At 27.8% G+C, this 18,559-nt stretch overlaps 4 protein-coding genes across 4 annotated transcripts; 2 read left to right on the forward strand and 2 right to left on the reverse strand.

Annotated features, from left to right (window-relative positions):
- Positions 1–6,656: 6,656 nt before the first annotated feature.
- GO595_003564 (PIKK family atypical protein kinase) lies at positions 6,657–8,411 on the forward strand (the record flags this gene model as incomplete). Its single annotated transcript, XM_067916598.1, has 1 exon — positions 6,657–8,411. One exon carries the CDS (start codon positions 6,657–6,659, stop codon positions 8,409–8,411), a length of 1,755 nt encoding a protein of 584 aa, XP_067776230.1.
- A 362-nt stretch (positions 8,412–8,773) lies between these two features.
- Positions 8,774–9,376, forward strand: GO595_003565 (Ras family protein; the record flags this gene model as incomplete). The annotated part of the gene is made up of 1 exon (XM_067916599.1): positions 8,774–9,376. The coding sequence occupies one exon, from the start codon at positions 8,774–8,776 to the stop codon at positions 9,374–9,376; it is 603 nt and encodes a 200-aa protein (XP_067776231.1).
- Positions 9,377–14,448: 5,072 nt separating this feature from the next.
- GO595_003566 (uncharacterized protein) lies at positions 14,449–15,255 on the reverse strand (the record flags this gene model as incomplete). The annotated part of the gene is made up of 1 exon (XM_067916601.1): positions 14,449–15,255. The coding sequence occupies one exon, from the start codon at positions 15,253–15,255 to the stop codon at positions 14,449–14,451; it is 807 nt and encodes a 268-aa protein (XP_067776232.1).
- Positions 15,256–15,728: 473 nt separating this feature from the next.
- GO595_003567 (XYPPX repeat family protein) lies at positions 15,729–17,018 on the reverse strand (the record flags this gene model as incomplete). Its single annotated transcript, XM_067916602.1, has 1 exon — positions 15,729–17,018. The coding sequence occupies one exon, from the start codon at positions 17,016–17,018 to the stop codon at positions 15,729–15,731; it is 1,290 nt and encodes a 429-aa protein (XP_067776233.1).
- Between the last annotated feature and the right edge of the window lie 1,541 nt (positions 17,019–18,559).

Genomic DNA, 18,559 nt, shown 5'->3' on the forward strand with positions numbered 1-18,559 from the left:
GGCTTAAACGTCTTCCAATAGCCTCAATGAAAAAACATTAAAATAATATTACAATTTAGATCTATCACTAAAACAAAAATTATAAGTATTTTCAAAAAAATTGAAGGCTATGTTGCCAATGAAACAATAAATTGATTAGAAATGCTATTACGTAGTCAAATTGTAATGAAGAAAATAGCATCAATTGAGTGTTTATTTTATTTTTTTCCAAAAATTTGAGAATGTGAATTCAAGATATTATTATTTTTTTTTTCACTGAGATTTTGTTTCTTTAAAATAATAACAATAAATATTAATTTCAATTTTTTTAAATTAAAATATTTTTATAAAAGATCTTTTTTAATTTTTTGTTTAGTATAGTATAGCCTTAAATGAAATCACAGTTAAACAACAGGATAGTTATTGCATTTTATAATTATTTTTTGATTCATGATCATATATCATACATGAAAAATTTAAACATTACTCATGCTGTTTCCAAGAAAGAGATTTAAAAATGTAAAAACATATTTGAAACTCTAATTCAAACCTGGAATAATTCGTGAAATGGAGAAAATTATAATTTCGTAGGAAATCTAGTTTTATCTTTTATGTATCTATTTTATATAGAATTTTCCTCATTTTATCTTCAAATGTTCATTTATTAATAAATAATATGTCTTAATTTTTGATTATGCAGTATTTTTTATCGCAGTTAATATAAAATATGTACACATAAAATAAACGTAAGCATTACAGGTAAATATGCTGTTACAGGTGAATATGAGAAAATCATTCATTTCTGTGTTGCTATAATTTGTGGAAACATTGAAGTTGTTCAATGAAACAATGAAACATATGTTCCTTAAGGAACAGCAATTTTTACATAAGTGTGTGTTCCATTCTTTTGACAAAATTCTACAAGGATTATGGATGTTCTCGCTGATATCAAAATTTTTTTTATCAAATTGATCAAGAATGCTTTAGCACGCAATTTAGATAAACCAGATATCATTGTGGTTAACTTTGTTAAGGCCATGTTCGGTGTGACTCTGAAAGAATATCCTACAATCAATCAAGATCATGGTCGTGTTGAGTGCTATTAGTCTCTTCCAACAAATGATAAAATAATTCTTGCTGGGAAGAATCTAGAATCAGAACAAAAGTAACAAATTATGAATTTTTTATTTAATTAATAAAATCGAATCTAGATTTTGAATCATTCAGATTATGGTATTTTGTGCAAACTTTTCTTATTGCATTAATATTTGTAAATATTTTATATGATTATCGAATTTTTAAAATATCGAATTTTCAACGATTAATTAATTTTATCATTCAAATCAATTTTACTTCGAAAAAACTAATTAAATACATTTTTTGTACTTTTTATATGATAATTAATATATAATTTATTCTAAAAATATTGCGGAATTTTCGTTCCAATTTCTTTTTTGTGGGTGGTCAACTTTTGAAAACATAATCCTTTGAATTTATAAACAGTTCAACTTCTTTCAAAAGAAATGATAAACTGCAAGGTCAAAAAGTGCTAAATTCTGATGGACTTGCTTCATCAGATCATAAAGACAAATCTCAAAGAATGGAAGAAACAAAGAAGCGAAATGATTGGGCAAATAACATCTGAGATTCTAGGTTTTACAGAACAACAAATTTCTTCCTTTTATACAATTCTCGAATCTGATATCAAAGCAAAAATAGATAGTGATAAGCTAGAAGATTCTTTGTTCTGTCTTAACAGGATATCAATTCTTTTTTACTTTCAAAGAAACTCAGATGTCATTACAATGTATATTCCAAAATTAATAGAAAAGATACAAGAAAACAAAAACGTTTTAACAAATGCAATCATGAAGGTTTTTGAGTGGATGTCAGAAGATTCATCCTCTTTTTATTTTATATATAAAGAACTATTTAAAATTGCAAAAGATTGGTTAAAACAAGATGTTAAATCCCAACACGGCTCCCTTTTGATTTTGAAACATATGAGGAAGATTGTTCCGAAGGAAGCCACTAACGTGATATCATCATTTTTAAAACAAATTCTTCAATTTTCTATTTCAGGTGACCAAAAATCCAAAAAGGTTGCGCTTAAGTTGCTGCAATTTTTCATAAATTCACCTAAACAAAAGCAAGTTCAACAAAAATTGTCTTTCTTAAAATCCACATGCATGGAACATTTTCATTCCAAAAACCCAAATGAAATTTATTGTGGTTTTTTCTTAACCAAAGAGCTATTTGAGTGTAAAGGGTTTGAATTTACACCAACATTTGATGAAATTTGTGATGTAATCCAAGATAAGAATGAAGAAATCATTTCGATTGGCTTTGAAATTATTTTCATCATAGCTAATAATCCAGCCATTAAAATGAATTCTGATAAAGCTATTAAAATTCTTTTTGAACATGGAGATAAATCTCAAAATTTATTGAAATTGTTGCCAAAAACGATAGAAAGTTTTGGCGAACGTTTAAACACAAATTTTTTAATTGAACAAATATCAAAATATTCACAAAATAATTATTGTGAATCGACAGAAATATGTCCATTTGAACTTTTATCACAAGTTTTATCACGATATAAAATCAATATAAAACCTGAAGATTTTCATTATCATTTTCCATGTTCACATTATATTAATTGTATTAAATATCAAAAAGTTTTTTTAACAGAAGCGATTAAAACATTTTATAAAACGATGAAATATGAAGATACGAACTATACAATAAATTTATTAAAATTATATCAAATTTCACCAGAAATATTTACTGAAAAAAGTGATAAATTTTTAGATTCATTAAGTTATTTATTTTTTTCATCAACAAATGAAATATTACGGAAAGAAATTTTAAATGTTTTTTCATTTATAAATTCACAAAAATCCACAGATTTATTATTTAGCATATCATTAACAGATCAAAACAAAAGTATTCGATTATATGCATTAAATTTATTAAAACCAACTCCATATTTATCTACGCATAAATCAGTAACATATTATTTAAATGATCCATCATTTAAAATACGACGGAATGGAATGAAATTATTATCAAAACTAATTGATTATAATCCATTTGAAATCCGACCATTAATTATCGAACATTTACAAGTTTTATTTGAGTTAATAACAATGTCAAAAGATGCAAAATATTCATCTAAATATGCATCATTATTAGCGAAAATAACTAAATATACACCTGAATGTATAGGGCAATGTAGTATTTCATTAATATCAACTGTTCTTAGAATTATTAATATTACATTACCAGATAATCAACGGAAAACAATATTAAATAATGATGATCATGAAATACATAGAAGTCGAAATCCTTCTTCACATTCATTAGTTTCAATGAATAATGAAACTGTTTCTTCATCAAATCAATATGGGCTATTTGAAACATTACCAAATTCTTTGGTAACATTAGAAGTTGACATGATAAACAAAGCAAATAATTATGAAAATGATAAACAACAAAAAGAAGATTTACTTGAACAATCAAAGTCAAAATATTCAATTGACTTAGTAAAAGTACCTTCATTATTATTAAATCAAAAACAATCTTCAAAAGAACCTAATAAAGCACGACTTTATTTAATATTTAATTCGAGATATATCGATAAAAGAGATGGTTATCTATTAAAAGCGTTAGCTAATATTGGATCAAGTTGTCAACCATTTTTAACAGAGATATTATTAGGTTTTACAAATATTTTTGAAACAAGGAAAAATGAAGAATTATTATTAACAGCAGTAAATAGTTTAACGAAATTATCAATATCTGCTTATAATGGTTTTAATATTAGTTTAAGATGTCCACAAATTACTACTCCTTTAATAAATATATGTTCTACAACACGTAATGAAAAATTATTAATATCAATCATCCAATTATTTGGTAGTGCTTTTGATACAATTGATATTTTATCCAATCAAAGTTTATTTTCAAATGAACATAGTTTATTAGTATCAACAGATTCATCATATTTCACACGAGTTGTTTTACATCTTTTATTAAAACATAATACAATTACTTCATTATCATTATTAAAAACAATATCAATGATTGTTGAAAATGATCCATATAATTCAAGTCAATATTTAAATAGAATAATTCCAATATTTATCGAATTAATTGAAAAATCTTCTTCAACTTATCGAGATGATGCATTTCATTACTTTGAAAATCTTGCAATTAATTCACAAAATGATTTTGTTCCATTTTTACCAAAAATCCAACCATTATTAATTAAATTTTTTGATTCGATTAGTTGCGTAGAGTTTTGTATCTGTTTAAGTTATTATTTTAAAGGTTCTTTTATTGTTAATTCAATTGATTTATATCCATTAGCTTTAAATAGTTTAAAATCACAAAATTATTTATATTTTAAAACTATATTAAAGTTTATAGTTTCTTTAATAATTAATCAACATGAACCATTTGATATCTTTATGAGATATTTAGAATCAAATAACTTTTCAAAGAAAAATATGAAATATGTAATAAAAGCATTAACAGTAATTATACAATGTTTTGATATCCAAATGCATTCAAATCGATTAGTAATATTTGGTTTAAAAGTATATAATCAATTTAAATTAGATTTAAATACATATTTCGCTTCATTAGTTGTATGTGCAGATACTTCATTTTTTAATTTTGAACAATTTTTAAAAGTTCATAATATAAAATATGAACATTTAAATGAATTAAAAGAATTAAAATCAAATAATAAAATAGTCACAATTCAAGATGCTAAATTCATTAAAGATTTAACACCACATTTATGTATCCAAAGAATTTCACCTGAATATGAACCACCAACATCATTTTTTAATGATATACAATATCCACAAAAGACACATATTGACTTATGGTTAAATAATTTGTTTGATTTAGTTGTAAAAAATTCGCCATTTTCATCAATTAGACTTTGTTCTGAATATATATCAGCACGACCAAAAATTCGACATTCATTATTTCCTATAGCATTTTTATCATGTTGGAAAAATGCTTCACAATCAGATAGAGATCATTTCTCATCAATTGTTAATCATATATTATTTGAACATGAGAAAGTTAATAAGTTTTTTATAGATTTAATACAATTAACAGATCGTGCATTATTACCATTAAATGTTGATTATATACGTGTAGCAGAATTGAGTGAATCATTACAATTTTCATTATATATATTACAAAGAATGTATATTCAAGATCCTAAAAATCGTAAAGTTATGGAGTTGTTAATGAACATTAGTATTAAAATGGATCGAATTCCAATAGTTCGAAGTTTATTTAATAAAGCAGAATCAGAAATGAATAAATTAGAAATCGCTAAATGGAGTGGTGCTATTGGTGATTGGGAAAAAGCACTTGAAATTTATCAAGAAGAAAATGTGAATAACAAATATTTAACAGAAATAATAAATTGTTTAGGTATGTTAAATAGATATGAAGATATCGATGACTTAAAATATGAATATGTTAAATTACCTCAAGAAAAAAGAAGTAAAATTGATGATCATTTTTTATGGACATTTTCTTATATGAGAGAAAATGCTAAAGTCCAAAAAATTTTAAATAATTTAAATTATTATACAAATGAACGATTTTATTTTTCGATATATTATTCAATATTAATAGGCGAATATGAAAAAGCACAAAATTTAATTAATATGGCATTCCAATTTGTATCTAAGAATATAACAGATTTTAAAACTTGTGATCAAAGAGCAATTGAAGAATTACAAAACGTTTCACAAATTCTTGTTGAATGTCAAGAAGTATTAAATTATAAATTAGGGAAAACTCCATCAGATCAAATGTCATCATTTTTAAAACGACGCGTTAAATATTTCCAACGGAATAAAATGAATTGGGAAAAAATCATACGAATTCGTCAATTAGTTATTCCACCGTCAAAGAATATATCATTTTATTTACCAATTATTTCACAATTACGAAAATCGAAATATTTTTCATTAATTGATTTATATTTCCAAAAGTATATGAGTTATGGAGAAAACTCATTAATAATAATTGAACAAGTTAAACTAATGTGGGAAAAAGGTAATAAATCAACAACATTAGATGCGATATATAATATCATTAATTCATTTAATATTGAAACACCTGAACAATTTGTAGAATTAAATGAAAAATATCATCAGCCATTTATATTCTTCTTGATTAATAAGTTAATTAAGACGCCAAGTTTTACTGAAGAACTTCAAGATTATTGTTTATCTTATTATAATGTTGAATCAATATCAAATTTTATTTCCATTTTAGAAAGTTTATCACCGACTCAACAACATTCATTTTTCTTAGTTATCATTCGACAATTTCCTAAACAAGTATTTTCATGTTTAAAATATCATATAAACTCTGGTTTTTATGATACTAATTTCTTCTCACAATTATATGCACTTTATGCTAAATATATATTAATGGAAAAGATTAATGATTTTAATGCATCCAAAATAGCTGCGTATTATTTTAAAGAATCATTAAACTTAAACTCTAATAATAAAAAGGCTTGGAGAAGTTGGTCATATGCAAGTTCATTATTATTTTCATATTCGAGAAAACAATTAAATGATCCAGACTCAAATACTTATGCTTCAGATGCTTTAAATGGGTTTTTACGTTTGATGAACATTCAGCCTGAAAATGATTTAGAACATTTTTGTCAAATTCTTTCAGTAGCATTTAATACTAATGAAAAAGTCCTTAAAAAATATAAAGAAAAAATCGTGACGTTACCAAAGGAATCAATTAAAAAGGTACTTCCTCAATTAACTATGAAAGTATCACATGAAAACTTGTACATTAGAAATATGATCGTACAAATGCTAACTGAAACAGGTAAAGAATATTTCCAACAAGTTTACTTCGCTCTTCATCCTTATTTATGTGATGATGGTGAAAAATCGACTATGGCACGTGAAATTGCCATAACAATTAGAAAAGAACATCCACAAGTCGCTGAAGATGCGGATATTTTCATCGATGGAATGGTTAGTTGCGCTATAACGTGGTTCGAACAATGGATGCATTCACTCGAAATTGCAGCTTCTGAAAATAGGATCGGCAACATTCAAAATGTTGACTACATTCTCAATGAAAGATTCAATGATTTTGAAAACCCAAGGTGCGAACTCGATCAACTTTTTGTGAGGCTTTATCAGGATATTATTGATGAAGCTTCTTCTTTGTTTGAACAAGATGACCCAAAATCAACACAACTAATGTGGGATAAATTAAAGACTCTTTATGCTTCATTGAAAGAAAGAATGAATATGTTATCGGTGATATTCGTAGACAAGATTTCACCAAAATTGGTCAAAAAGAAAAACTTTAACTTGTCAGTCCCCGGTTATAATGGAATGCTTAGTTCTGTTAAACCAATTATGGATGTACTTGAAACTCAACAACATCCAAGATGTGTATATTTCGAATCTAATGATGGCGTACAACATAAATTCTTATTGAAAGGTAATGAAGATTTAAGATCTGATGAAAGGTTAATGCAATTTTTCGCTTTGATTAATGGAGTTCTCCCTAAAAAGATAACGAAAAAAAAGGAGGACGTTTACGTCGCACGTTACACTATCGTTCCGCTCACAAAAAACGTCGGTTTAATTGAATGGTTTACGGGAGCCGACACTTTTCATCAACTTGTTGCAGAAAACAGAGAAAGACATGGAATAGAGAAAAACATTGAATCAATTCGAATTGCACAGATGGTCGCACCTGATTTTTCTCAGGAAACGATGTTACAAAAAATAGAATTGTTCAATGTAATTTCAAATGAATTTAAAGCAATGGAATTATTCGAATCAATGTGGCTAAAAGCTTTAAACCCATCAATATGGATGGTGCGTGCCCAAAGATTTACTGTATCTTATGCTTTAATGGCAATGGTCGGATACATTATTGGTTTAGGAGATCGTCATCCTTCAAACATAATGATACAAAGGGATACTGGGAAAGTTGTTCATATTGATTTTGGTGATTCTTTTGATGCAGCCACACTTCGATCAGTATTTCCGGAAAAAGTTCCATTTCGTCTGACTCGAATGGTTGTAAATGCACTTGAAGGGTCTTCATCGTCGGGTCTTTTTAAGGAAATGTGTATCAAAGTCATGCAAGTGATTCGGAGTAACAATGGATTATTATTAAATCATCTCGGAATTTTTGTTGAAGAATCACAGGACGACTTTGGAAAGGACAGCACAAATAAAAGGGATCCGTACTTGCTTGAAAGGTGCGAGAAGAAATTGTTTGGAAGGGAATTTTACTCTGAAGAAGTTAGCGTCGAATACCAAGTGGAAATGCTCATTGGAATTGCAGAGAACCCAGAAAATTACATGCAGCATTATCCTGGATGGTGTCCATTTTGGTGAGAATACATATTGTTAAATATTTTCATGGAATTTTTTTGTGAATCTTTTAATTTTAATAAAAATGTAAGATCTATCTATCTAACAACCAGTTATCTAATTTAATTATAATTAAAAAAAAATTAAAATGAGTTCTCTTTTTGAAAAATTGGTACCAATTCAAAAAAAAGTAAAAGTTGCCGTTGGACTTAATATTTGTGCAAGCAATGAGACATAATTATCTTCGTAGTTAAAATTTATTTAGTAATTGATGGTTGTTGACTGTTTTATTTTGGCTCAATTTTATTTGTCAATTTTGATTTTATACAATTTTGGTTTGGCGGTCTAAACGGTTTATGTGAAAATGCATTCGCACTTTTAAGCAAATGACCAAACAGCCGCAACATAAAATCGTATTCATTGGAAATTCTGCTGTAGGAAAAACATCAATTATTAACCAATACACATTCGGCTCATCAAGTGAGGATCATCAGCCAACAGTCGGAATTGACTTTTTTGCAAAACAAATTAATGTTGATGGCAAACAAATTCGTCTTCAAATTTGGGACACAGCTGGACAAGAAAAATTCAAATCTTTGATTCCTTCATATGTACGTACTTCTACTGTTGCTGTTTATGTTTTTGATATCACATCACGCGAATCTTTCGAAGAACTTGAAAAATGGCACAAAATGGTCATTGAGCTTGCAAATCCATCTGTTATTGTTGTAGGCAATAAAACTGATCTTGCTGAAAGTCGTACAGTATCAACTGAAGAAGCGAAGAAATATGCGGAATCATTAGGTGCGCAATACATAGAAACAAGTGCTCGCACTCCTTCAAACATACAAGAACTATTTCTTCTTGCAGCACGCCAAAAGATTCCAGAAGCCGAACCAAGTCCCACTGGCGAAGGTCCAAACCAACCACAAACAGTTGAGATTAAAAAGGATCAACAAAGCGCTCCTTCAGGTGGATGTGGTTGTTAAATTCATTCTTCTCTCAAACAAAATTGAATAAAATAAGCAATAAGAAGTGTTTTCAGATCACATCCACATAAGATAATTCAAGTAAATCTTGCAGAAAGTTCAATAATTTTCAATCTTTTTTTATTTATTTATATATAAGTATTGGATATATTTATTATTATCGAATTCTCTCCCGTAGTGTAATGGTTAGCACATGGGACTTTGAATCCCGGGACGGAGGTTCGATTCCTCCCGGGAGAATTCGTTTTTTATTTTTTTTCAAAATTTGTTTTTTAGCTTTATTCACATTTTATTTAATAGAATTGTTGCTATAGCATTTTCGATCGATTGTTTTGGACCAATCTTCAACATTTTTCTAACTTTTGCTTCCATATTCATCAAAGAAGACATTTTAGATTTTATATTACATATAAAATATTCGAAATTATCTTCATTTAATTCTTCATTAACATCAAAAAGAGAACAAAAATGAAAAGCAATATAAGCGAAAGTAGTTCTCTTTAAGTCATTTAGTTTTGTTTTATATTCAACGAGTTTATTTTGATAATTATGTTGTATATTTATAAGTTGTGTGTTATGTTTCATTTCTATTAACTGTTTTTCTCTTTCTATTTCTTTCTTAATATTATTTAATTTCATTTCCATTGTCTTTAACTTCATTAACAAATCCGTATTTTGTGTTTGGAATTCATTTTTTTCATTTTGAAGCTTTTTATTAATATTATTTAAAGAATCGATTTCATTTTGAAGATCGAAAATTTGATTTTTCATTTGTTCAATTTCTGTTAAAAATTTTTGTTGAAAAGTTTCACATTCAAATGAATGTTTTTGCTTATTTTCATTAATAATTTTATTATTTTTGTTTTGTAATTCTTCTTTAGCGTTTCTTAAAATTTTATTTTGTTGTTTTATCATTTGAATAGTATTTTCTAATTTAACATTTTGTTGTGAAATTAATTCACTTTTCCCTACGATTTCGTAATATTTTATTTGTTGATCTTTTATTTGTTGATTTAATTGTGATATTTTATTAATGAAATTTGTTTCTTTTGTATTAAAAAGTATTTCATTTTCTTTAATTTGCTTTTCTATTGAACATTTTTCTTCATTTTGTTTTTGGATTTGATCATTAAGTTCAGAAATTTGTTGTTCTAAAAAAGAAATTTTTTCTTTTTGTTTATTCATTAAATTATTTGTTTGATTAATTATTTTTTTCTTATTTTTCATTTCTTTATTAAGATCAAATATATTATTTTGAAATTGCTTAATTGCTTCTTCTGCACTTTGTAAATTATCTGCTTTTAATAATATTAATATATTAAAAATTTTATTTTCGAATTCTGTAATTTTTTCTTTTGATTTTTTAATTTTCATTTTTAATTTTTGTATTAATAATTTTAACTTATTCATACATTCTTTATCATTTAAACTCGAAATTTCGGGAAATATTTCTTTAAATAATTGGTTAATATTATCAATATTCTCTTGTAGAATATCATTTTTTTCTTTATATGTTTTTAGTTCTTTATTAATTCTTTCATTCTTGGATTGAAAGTAATTCGAAATAATCAGAAAAATATGACGAAGTTTCGTTGGCGCTTGTAATGAATTATTGTTTTGAATTTGTGTTATCATTTTGGTTAATTCGTCAGGAAATTCATTGATTGATGAAGTCGCAAGTGATATTAATTCGATCGAATCATTATTTTGTTGAATCTTTGGTTTGTTCATTTTTGTTGTTATTTGTTTTGGCTTTTGCTTGATTGTATCATTCATAAGTTGACTTTGTTCGTTGTATAATTTCGTAAGATTTTCAATTTGTGATTTTAATGTTTGAATATTTTCATTTAATAATTCGTTTTCTACAATTTTATCATCAATAATATTGGAATAATTTTGGGATTCAGTAATTTTGTTGTTTAATTGGATTTTAATTTTATTATTTTCTTCTTGTAATTCGCTGATTGTTTTTTGTTGTGTTTTTATTTGTATTTGATCTTTTTCGATAACTTCTGTTAGTTCTTTGATTTTTTCTTCATATTGATGTTTTTTAAATTGAAATGTTTTGTTTTCTTCTTTAAGTTGTTCTATTTTTGTTATCTTTTCTTCTTTTATTTGTTCAAAATTATGAATTTTATTTAATAAAATTTGGATTTGTTTCTTTCCACTTTCTTTTGCTTCTTCAGAATCTTTTAGTTGCTCTAACAAAAGTTTTATTTTTGCATTAAGTTCATTTATTTCAGAAGTGGATTTACTTTGTTCTTCAGCAGATTTCGTTTGAATTTGAACAACTAATGAAGAATTCTCGTTTAGCAATTTCTCATTTAAATCTTTTAGATCTTTGTTTTCTGACTTTAAGAGTTTGTATTTATTTTTAATTGTCTCTATTTCAAAATTTATTTCTTTGATAGAATTCTCATATGATTTTTTTATTTGTAAAATCTGCAAATCATGTTCAGATTTGAGAACTTTGATTAATTTGTTTTTTCTTTTCTTTTTGTGTGGCTTTGAATTTATTTCTTTGTTTTCAGAATTGGAATTTTTGGGTGTTTTTAATATTTGAATTAATAATTCTGGTTCACGAATTTCTTGATCAAAGTAATTGTTAGCTGATGCAAGAATTGATGATAGAACATTTTCTTGATTTTGAAACTTTTTATTTGTTTCCTCAATTTGATTTTTTAGATTCAAAATTTGATTGTTTAAGTCAGACATTATTTTTTCATTAGCTTCTTTTTCTGTTTTATAGTTATTTTCAATTCGAGAAGCATCAAATTTATTTTTTTGCTCTTCTTCCAACTGATTTTTTAGTTCATAAACAGACTGAATAGTAATATTTAATCTACAAATAAGATCTTCTTTTTCCCCTTCTAGAGTTCGAACTGCATTTCTTAATTCTGCATTCTGATTGTATACCTCCCTTATATAATCTGGTACTCCATTTCGAATTTTTGGAAAATCACATAAGTTTGATTCTAGGCTTGAGGCACTGCGTTTTTGTGTGGTTTCATCCATTTTCTTTCTGTACGTTAAAGCATAATAGAACAAGAAAAAGCTATCTCATGAATTAAAAAATTCGATAACAAAGCCTAACAAACCTTAACCTACGTGGTCAATATCCAGCAATTCACATATGCGAAATAAGACTCTAGAAATTTTCTCATTTCATCAAATTTGAAACATTTAAATTTTTATCACACATTTTCTTAAAAACAACATAAACGTAAGTATTACATATAATTTATTCCATAATAAGTGAAACTTATTATGCATGAATTCTCAATGATGAAAATTCAAAATCATCAAATTGTTGATCATCATCGCAATCATCAGAGTTTAGTTCGAGCTCTCTTTCATACAAGTAGCCAGAATTTTCTGTATGAACCAAATCATATTCATTATAAAATTCTGCATCATCATTTTCTGTTTCACATTGTTTGTCGATGATTTGAGACATCTTAGCAAACTCTCCACTTAGGTAGTTATCCCATTTTTGATTTTTATCTTTGAACTTATATCCAGATTTTATAACAAGATTTGTTATTTCAATCAGATGTCCATAATACATTGCATTATTAATATTTTCCCTATTGATGAAAGCACCAGATATTTTTTCTCTAATGTTTATTATTTCAAAGATTTTTTTTGATTTATCAATTGTTACTTGTAACAAAGATAAAACAGTACAGTGAAGTATCGAATGAAAAGGGAATTTAAACATATCGTTAAAAAGTTTCACCACAATTTCATAAAACAAATCAGGAAAATCATCACTTTCGCACAAGCACAAAGAGTGCAGAAGAAGTCGAACAGCACTTTCAATTGACTCATTGAAAATTTCTGAGTCTTTGACAAAACCGCAAATCCGGTCAATTTTGCCGATAACAAAAGTGGATATTTTGAATGTCGAATCATCTTCGTCACAAAGGGATGATAATTCAAGAAGAAAGTTAAAGGAAGAAGCTGAAACTCTTTTGTTTCTCGAATTCAAAGCAATGTTCAAAATAGCTTCAAGTTTTGATTCATCAAAAAAATATGTTATCAAAGGAGAATTGGAATACCCATTTATTGCAAAATTTGTTAATATTTCCAAGGCCATCCAATTAACTTCTTCATCATCTCCAATTTTCATGAAAATTTTCTCTGTTATTTTGGATTTTATAAAGATATCTTGTTGTTGAAGTTGTGCTATAGAATACAAAAATGAATAGTACACAGGCGCCTTGATGTTTTTCACAAGTAACGATAATAAATCATCTAATTTTTCGTAATTGGCAAAAATCATTCCATCTCCAGATTTAATCAAATTACTTAAAATTTGTAATGCTGGTGCAACAATGCTTTCACATCCATTGTAATTTGACATTATAAAGTTATGAATATGAGTAAGAAAGTTTTTATCTTTCATCTTTGATTGAAATAAAGGACAACTTGTAGTTAAAAAGAAAAGGCAATTTTGCCTTACAATATCTGAATCTGGTTGTTTTTCTCCAAGTGCATAGGATAAAACATCGTTAATGTTTTTTTTTAGATAATCGATTAAACCTTGATGTTGTTCCGTAAAAAGGCAACGAATTTGACTGAAATGGGCCAGCAAAGAAACTGTGCAGTCATCTCTTTGGAGAAGATTGGTTATTCTTTGTTTCCCAAGCATTTTTTTATTTTTTCAAAGTCTACCTGCCGCGACTTTTTCAATGATTAAACAATCTGCCTCCCTCACAAATTCAATACGCATCCACCTTCGGCTCAGAAAAAGTTGTTCTCCAAAATCACAACTGCGAACCCTTCACATAAATCTCATTCAAGGGAATTTATCAATGTATAAATAAGTCCAACAAGATATTTTTTCTGTGCTTCCATAAGGCACGACAATCATACATTTGTACGAAATCTTTTCCAGATAATTATTATATCTTTATTATTTTTGATACACATTCAAACTTTTCAAATTATTTAACCAAATAAAATTTATAAATCTTAACAGCAAATGAAACAATTAATAATTTAAGCAATGGATTTTGTACAAAATTTATTAAAGTTTGATTAACTTCTATTTCATGGGTTTTCGATCTTTAAAATATAATTTCATCTTCTTTTGTGTCTTTTAAGAACTGATTTGGTCTATGTCTCATTAAATGAACTCTCTTTTGGTCAACATCACTCAGAACTTGTTCATTTGCATTTAATAGATCAATTTCATTTTCTGTTAAGTCAACGAATTCATGGATACGAAAGCAGCCTTGTTTATGAAAGAAGCTTCCGTCTATAGCGATAATTCCAAGAAGACGCGCAAATATATATTTGTCTATTTTGAATATATAATCAGTGACCCAAATAACACCAATTATTGGATATAATTCTGGTCTCTTTTCTGTGATGCTGAGAGCATTATGAAGTTTGTATGGAAACTTGGCGTGAGAATTACTTTTCACTTGGAAGAACGTTCGTATTAGTTTTTCGAATGTAAAAGTTTCTTTGGCGAAGAATTTGGCAGGATAAAAATTATATTCAACTGAAGAAAAAGTTAATGTCTTGTCTTCGAGACACTGAATAAAAAAATCATTTGAACCAACAGGAACATCTTCAAGTTCTTGTGGATATTTTTTTGGTCGCTTGGGTTGTTTGGATGAAATATGGATATTCAATATTGAATTAGGCGCACGCTTTGATGGTGAACCAAATTCTGTAGTGGAGCTATTGGTGACGAATGGAAGAAATTTTTCTTGTTGGAATAATTCTGCATCGATGCAGAAAGGAAGATAATTTTTGGAAAAAATATCAGCGTTATTTGTTATCAGAGAAGGATTTGAATCGTTTTGGCTTTGCTCATTTTCTTTTTGTGATTTCTCTTGATCGAAAATAAATTCTTCTTCTTCCATTTTTTCTTGTTATCGGCCGTTTACTTTTGAAGTGAAATGATTTAACGTACAAAATGCGTAAGGTAAACTTTCAGCTATTTTTTCCTCCATTACTATAAATTTAGTTCATGAACATGCACTTAATCAACTCCAATGTAGCGAATTTGTCGAGAAAAAGTACTTTCGTTTGATAAATTCGCAATTCCTATTTTTCCCCTATTTGTATATTTGATATTCTAATATATGCCTCTATGCCGCCTTCATAACTATTTTGTCTAACGATAATATTAATTCATTTTGTTAAATTGTTTTCACTTTTTTTCATAGCTAATTATTTGTTCGCATTCCTTAAGTACTGTAGCTAACATTGTTTGCCTTGTTGAACCAAAAAGTATCAAACGTCTATTTATGAAAAAATATTTCATTTGACAAAAAAAGAAAATTCCAGTGGAGATAACATATTTACTCTATTCCAATTATATCTAAAAGTCCTTTTAGTGTCCTAAGTAATTTGAAGCAATAGATAAATCGGAGAAAAGAATTGGGAAAGATTTCTTCATTTTTGAAGGTGCATTTCCTGTGAGTACAAATAGCGTATCTGCAATTCCTCCGATCAAAGAAACGAAGTTACAGCATCTAAAGAACGTTAAAAAGACAGTAAAAATGACAATTAACCCCAACGCATATGGATCGACCACAAAGCCATTCGAAACCAAATATCCGGCAATGCCTGCAAAGGATGCTATTGCCATTGAGAACATTAAGCTAGAGCTATACACTTGTGAATGATCTGCTAATGATACCATCTTTGTAGATCGTTCAAGTTCTTGTTGCCTCATATCTCCGGCACCAAAATCAATGCCAAAGGCTGCGCAGTACACAAGTGTTATTTCTGACTGTTCTATTAATTTTGTGTATTTGATATATGGAAATAGTCGAGCTAACCAAAGGTAAGGAGAAACGAAGGCAGAATAAGCAATAGTTCCTAGTGATGACATTATCGCGTGCTTTACAAGTAGAAGAATAGGTGATCTGGGCATTCGTAATGTACCGCCAAAATCGATGTTAAGAATGGTAAAGCCTGAAGAAACAAATATGCAAAAGTGCGATATGAAGGAATTTATCCAAAAGTAAGAGAGAGCAAGTAAAATGTGGAGGAATTTGCTCCATTCAAGAACTTGGATTCTATGAGAAACCCATATATAAAGAGTAGAAGGAATAATGGAAATAAAATTCATTATAAATGTGAATAATAAAAGTTTCGGATTACTTGTTTGGATATTTGATATGGAAGATAATAAACTTATCGATGATTTCTTGTAAGATCTTAGAGTTACCACTAAAGCAATGGATTCAGCTGTGAGTGGTATAAGGATAATCGCTGAAAAATTCTTGAAGATTAGCATATATAAAACAAAGGTGATTATAAACAAACCTGCTGAAACAAAATATGATGCAGAAATGAAATAATTTGGTACGTAGATTTGGAAAATAGCAAATATTAAAACAAAACAAATGCTTGCTAATGGAGGAACTAATGTAAGAGCAAGGATTTTTGATGTAGGCTCCGCTTCATAATATCTGTCTGGATCATAAGAAATAAGGGCGATTGAAATTATTAATGTAATAAACAAATTCGCTAAGAAGATTAGAGCAAACAATCCATCATTTCTTTGACGTTTTGCAAAAACTTTTAAATAAAGCTCGTCTTCGTTTATGGTAGGTTGTTCTTCACTGTTATGTTGATCTTCGTGTAAAAGGGGCGTTCTTTCTTCCTCAGACATTTCTATGAATTCAACTTTCGTTCAAATGATAACGATACAAAACGATACAACTCAAGCATGCTTCATAAATCATCAATATCTGAATAAACTAGAACCAATCAGTTTTTTGAATAAAAAACCATAGCAATCCTTGTTCTAGCAAACCAATGAAGTCTGAATTTTTATGTTTTATTTTGGAGTTATGGATCAATAGAATGAATATTATAATTACATATTACAAAATGGAACTCACCAAAAACTTTCCAGAGGTTATTTTCTGGTTGCACCGTGCCCAGTGATAAATGCAAGATAAGTTTATTTGAAATTGAACATTAAAACAAAAACTCTTCAAATTTGATTAATTTCGAACTTTTCCCTATAATCTTAGGGGTGGAAAAAGTGCGTTCGTCAGCCTTTTTTTTTAATGAATAAAAAAGTAAAAGAAATTTTGTTTATTTATTATTATGATATGTATTCACCTTGAGTTTTAATTGTAATTCAAAGTCTGTCCATCCATTCATTATATACGACTCTGAAGGTGTATTTAGGAATATTATACAGTAATGTTTCAACCTTTTGAAAAAGTTGATCTTCATTTTCAAACTCCTCACCTGTGAGAATTTTTTTATATATTTGAACAGAAAATCGTCAAAAGGTGCGAGGTCTGGCGAAAACGGGGGTTGCGGAAGTCTTTTAATTCCCAATTTATTCAATTTTTCATTAATAAAATGAGGTTGGGCGTTATTCATATGCAAAAAATATCCCTTCGTTGAAATTCTTTTTGCCAAATCTCCAAGTACAACTTCAGAAAAAAAAATTCGATTAAATTTTTGGCCTATCGGGAGCATTGTTATTGATTTGATACCAGTTATAGACCATATAACAGATATCATTACTTTTTTGGAGGCAATAGTTTGTTTGAGTTTGTATGGTTTTTGCACTCCAGATTCAATCCACATCGAGTTTCTTTCGTTAACAAAATAAATCCAGGTTTCATCTTGCGTCAATATGTGTCTTAGTCTGTAGTCATTTGAACTAGAAAGTAATTCAAATAATTCGGGAGCAATGGCAGCTCTTTTGGCTTTAATTTCTGGAGTCAACTTATGTGGGATCCATTTGAAGTTAATTTTTTCATCCCTAAAATATTAATCATTATATTTTTCACTGTTTTTGGATCTGCGCCTACATTCTTCGCAATTTTCTTCGTCGATGCATATGGATAACTTAATATAAAACTGGTTATTCTTTGATCTAAATCTGATCTTCTTGGTCTCCCTGTTTTTTTCTGTTCGAAAATTGAGAAGGTATGTTCATTCATCTTTTTTTTCCATTCCTGAACTGTTCGAAGTGTAATAATATTATCACCATATACAGCACATAATCGCCTATATATGTCTTGATTTTCATTTGATTCTAACCAAAGGAAATGGACAACAGAACGTAATTCCTCAATTGGAACTGACATTAAAATGATTAAACGTTCTCTTTCAGAGGTATCCTGAAAAAAAGTAGTTTTACTTCATGCATCATATTTACTTGGAAAAAAGTATCATAATAATAAT

Source organism: Histomonas meleagridis, assembly GCF_020186115.1.
Source record: "Histomonas meleagridis strain 2922-C6/04-10x chromosome Unknown contig_21, whole genome shotgun sequence".
Classification (NCBI taxonomy): Eukaryota; Parabasalia; order Tritrichomonadida; family Dientamoebidae; genus Histomonas; species Histomonas meleagridis.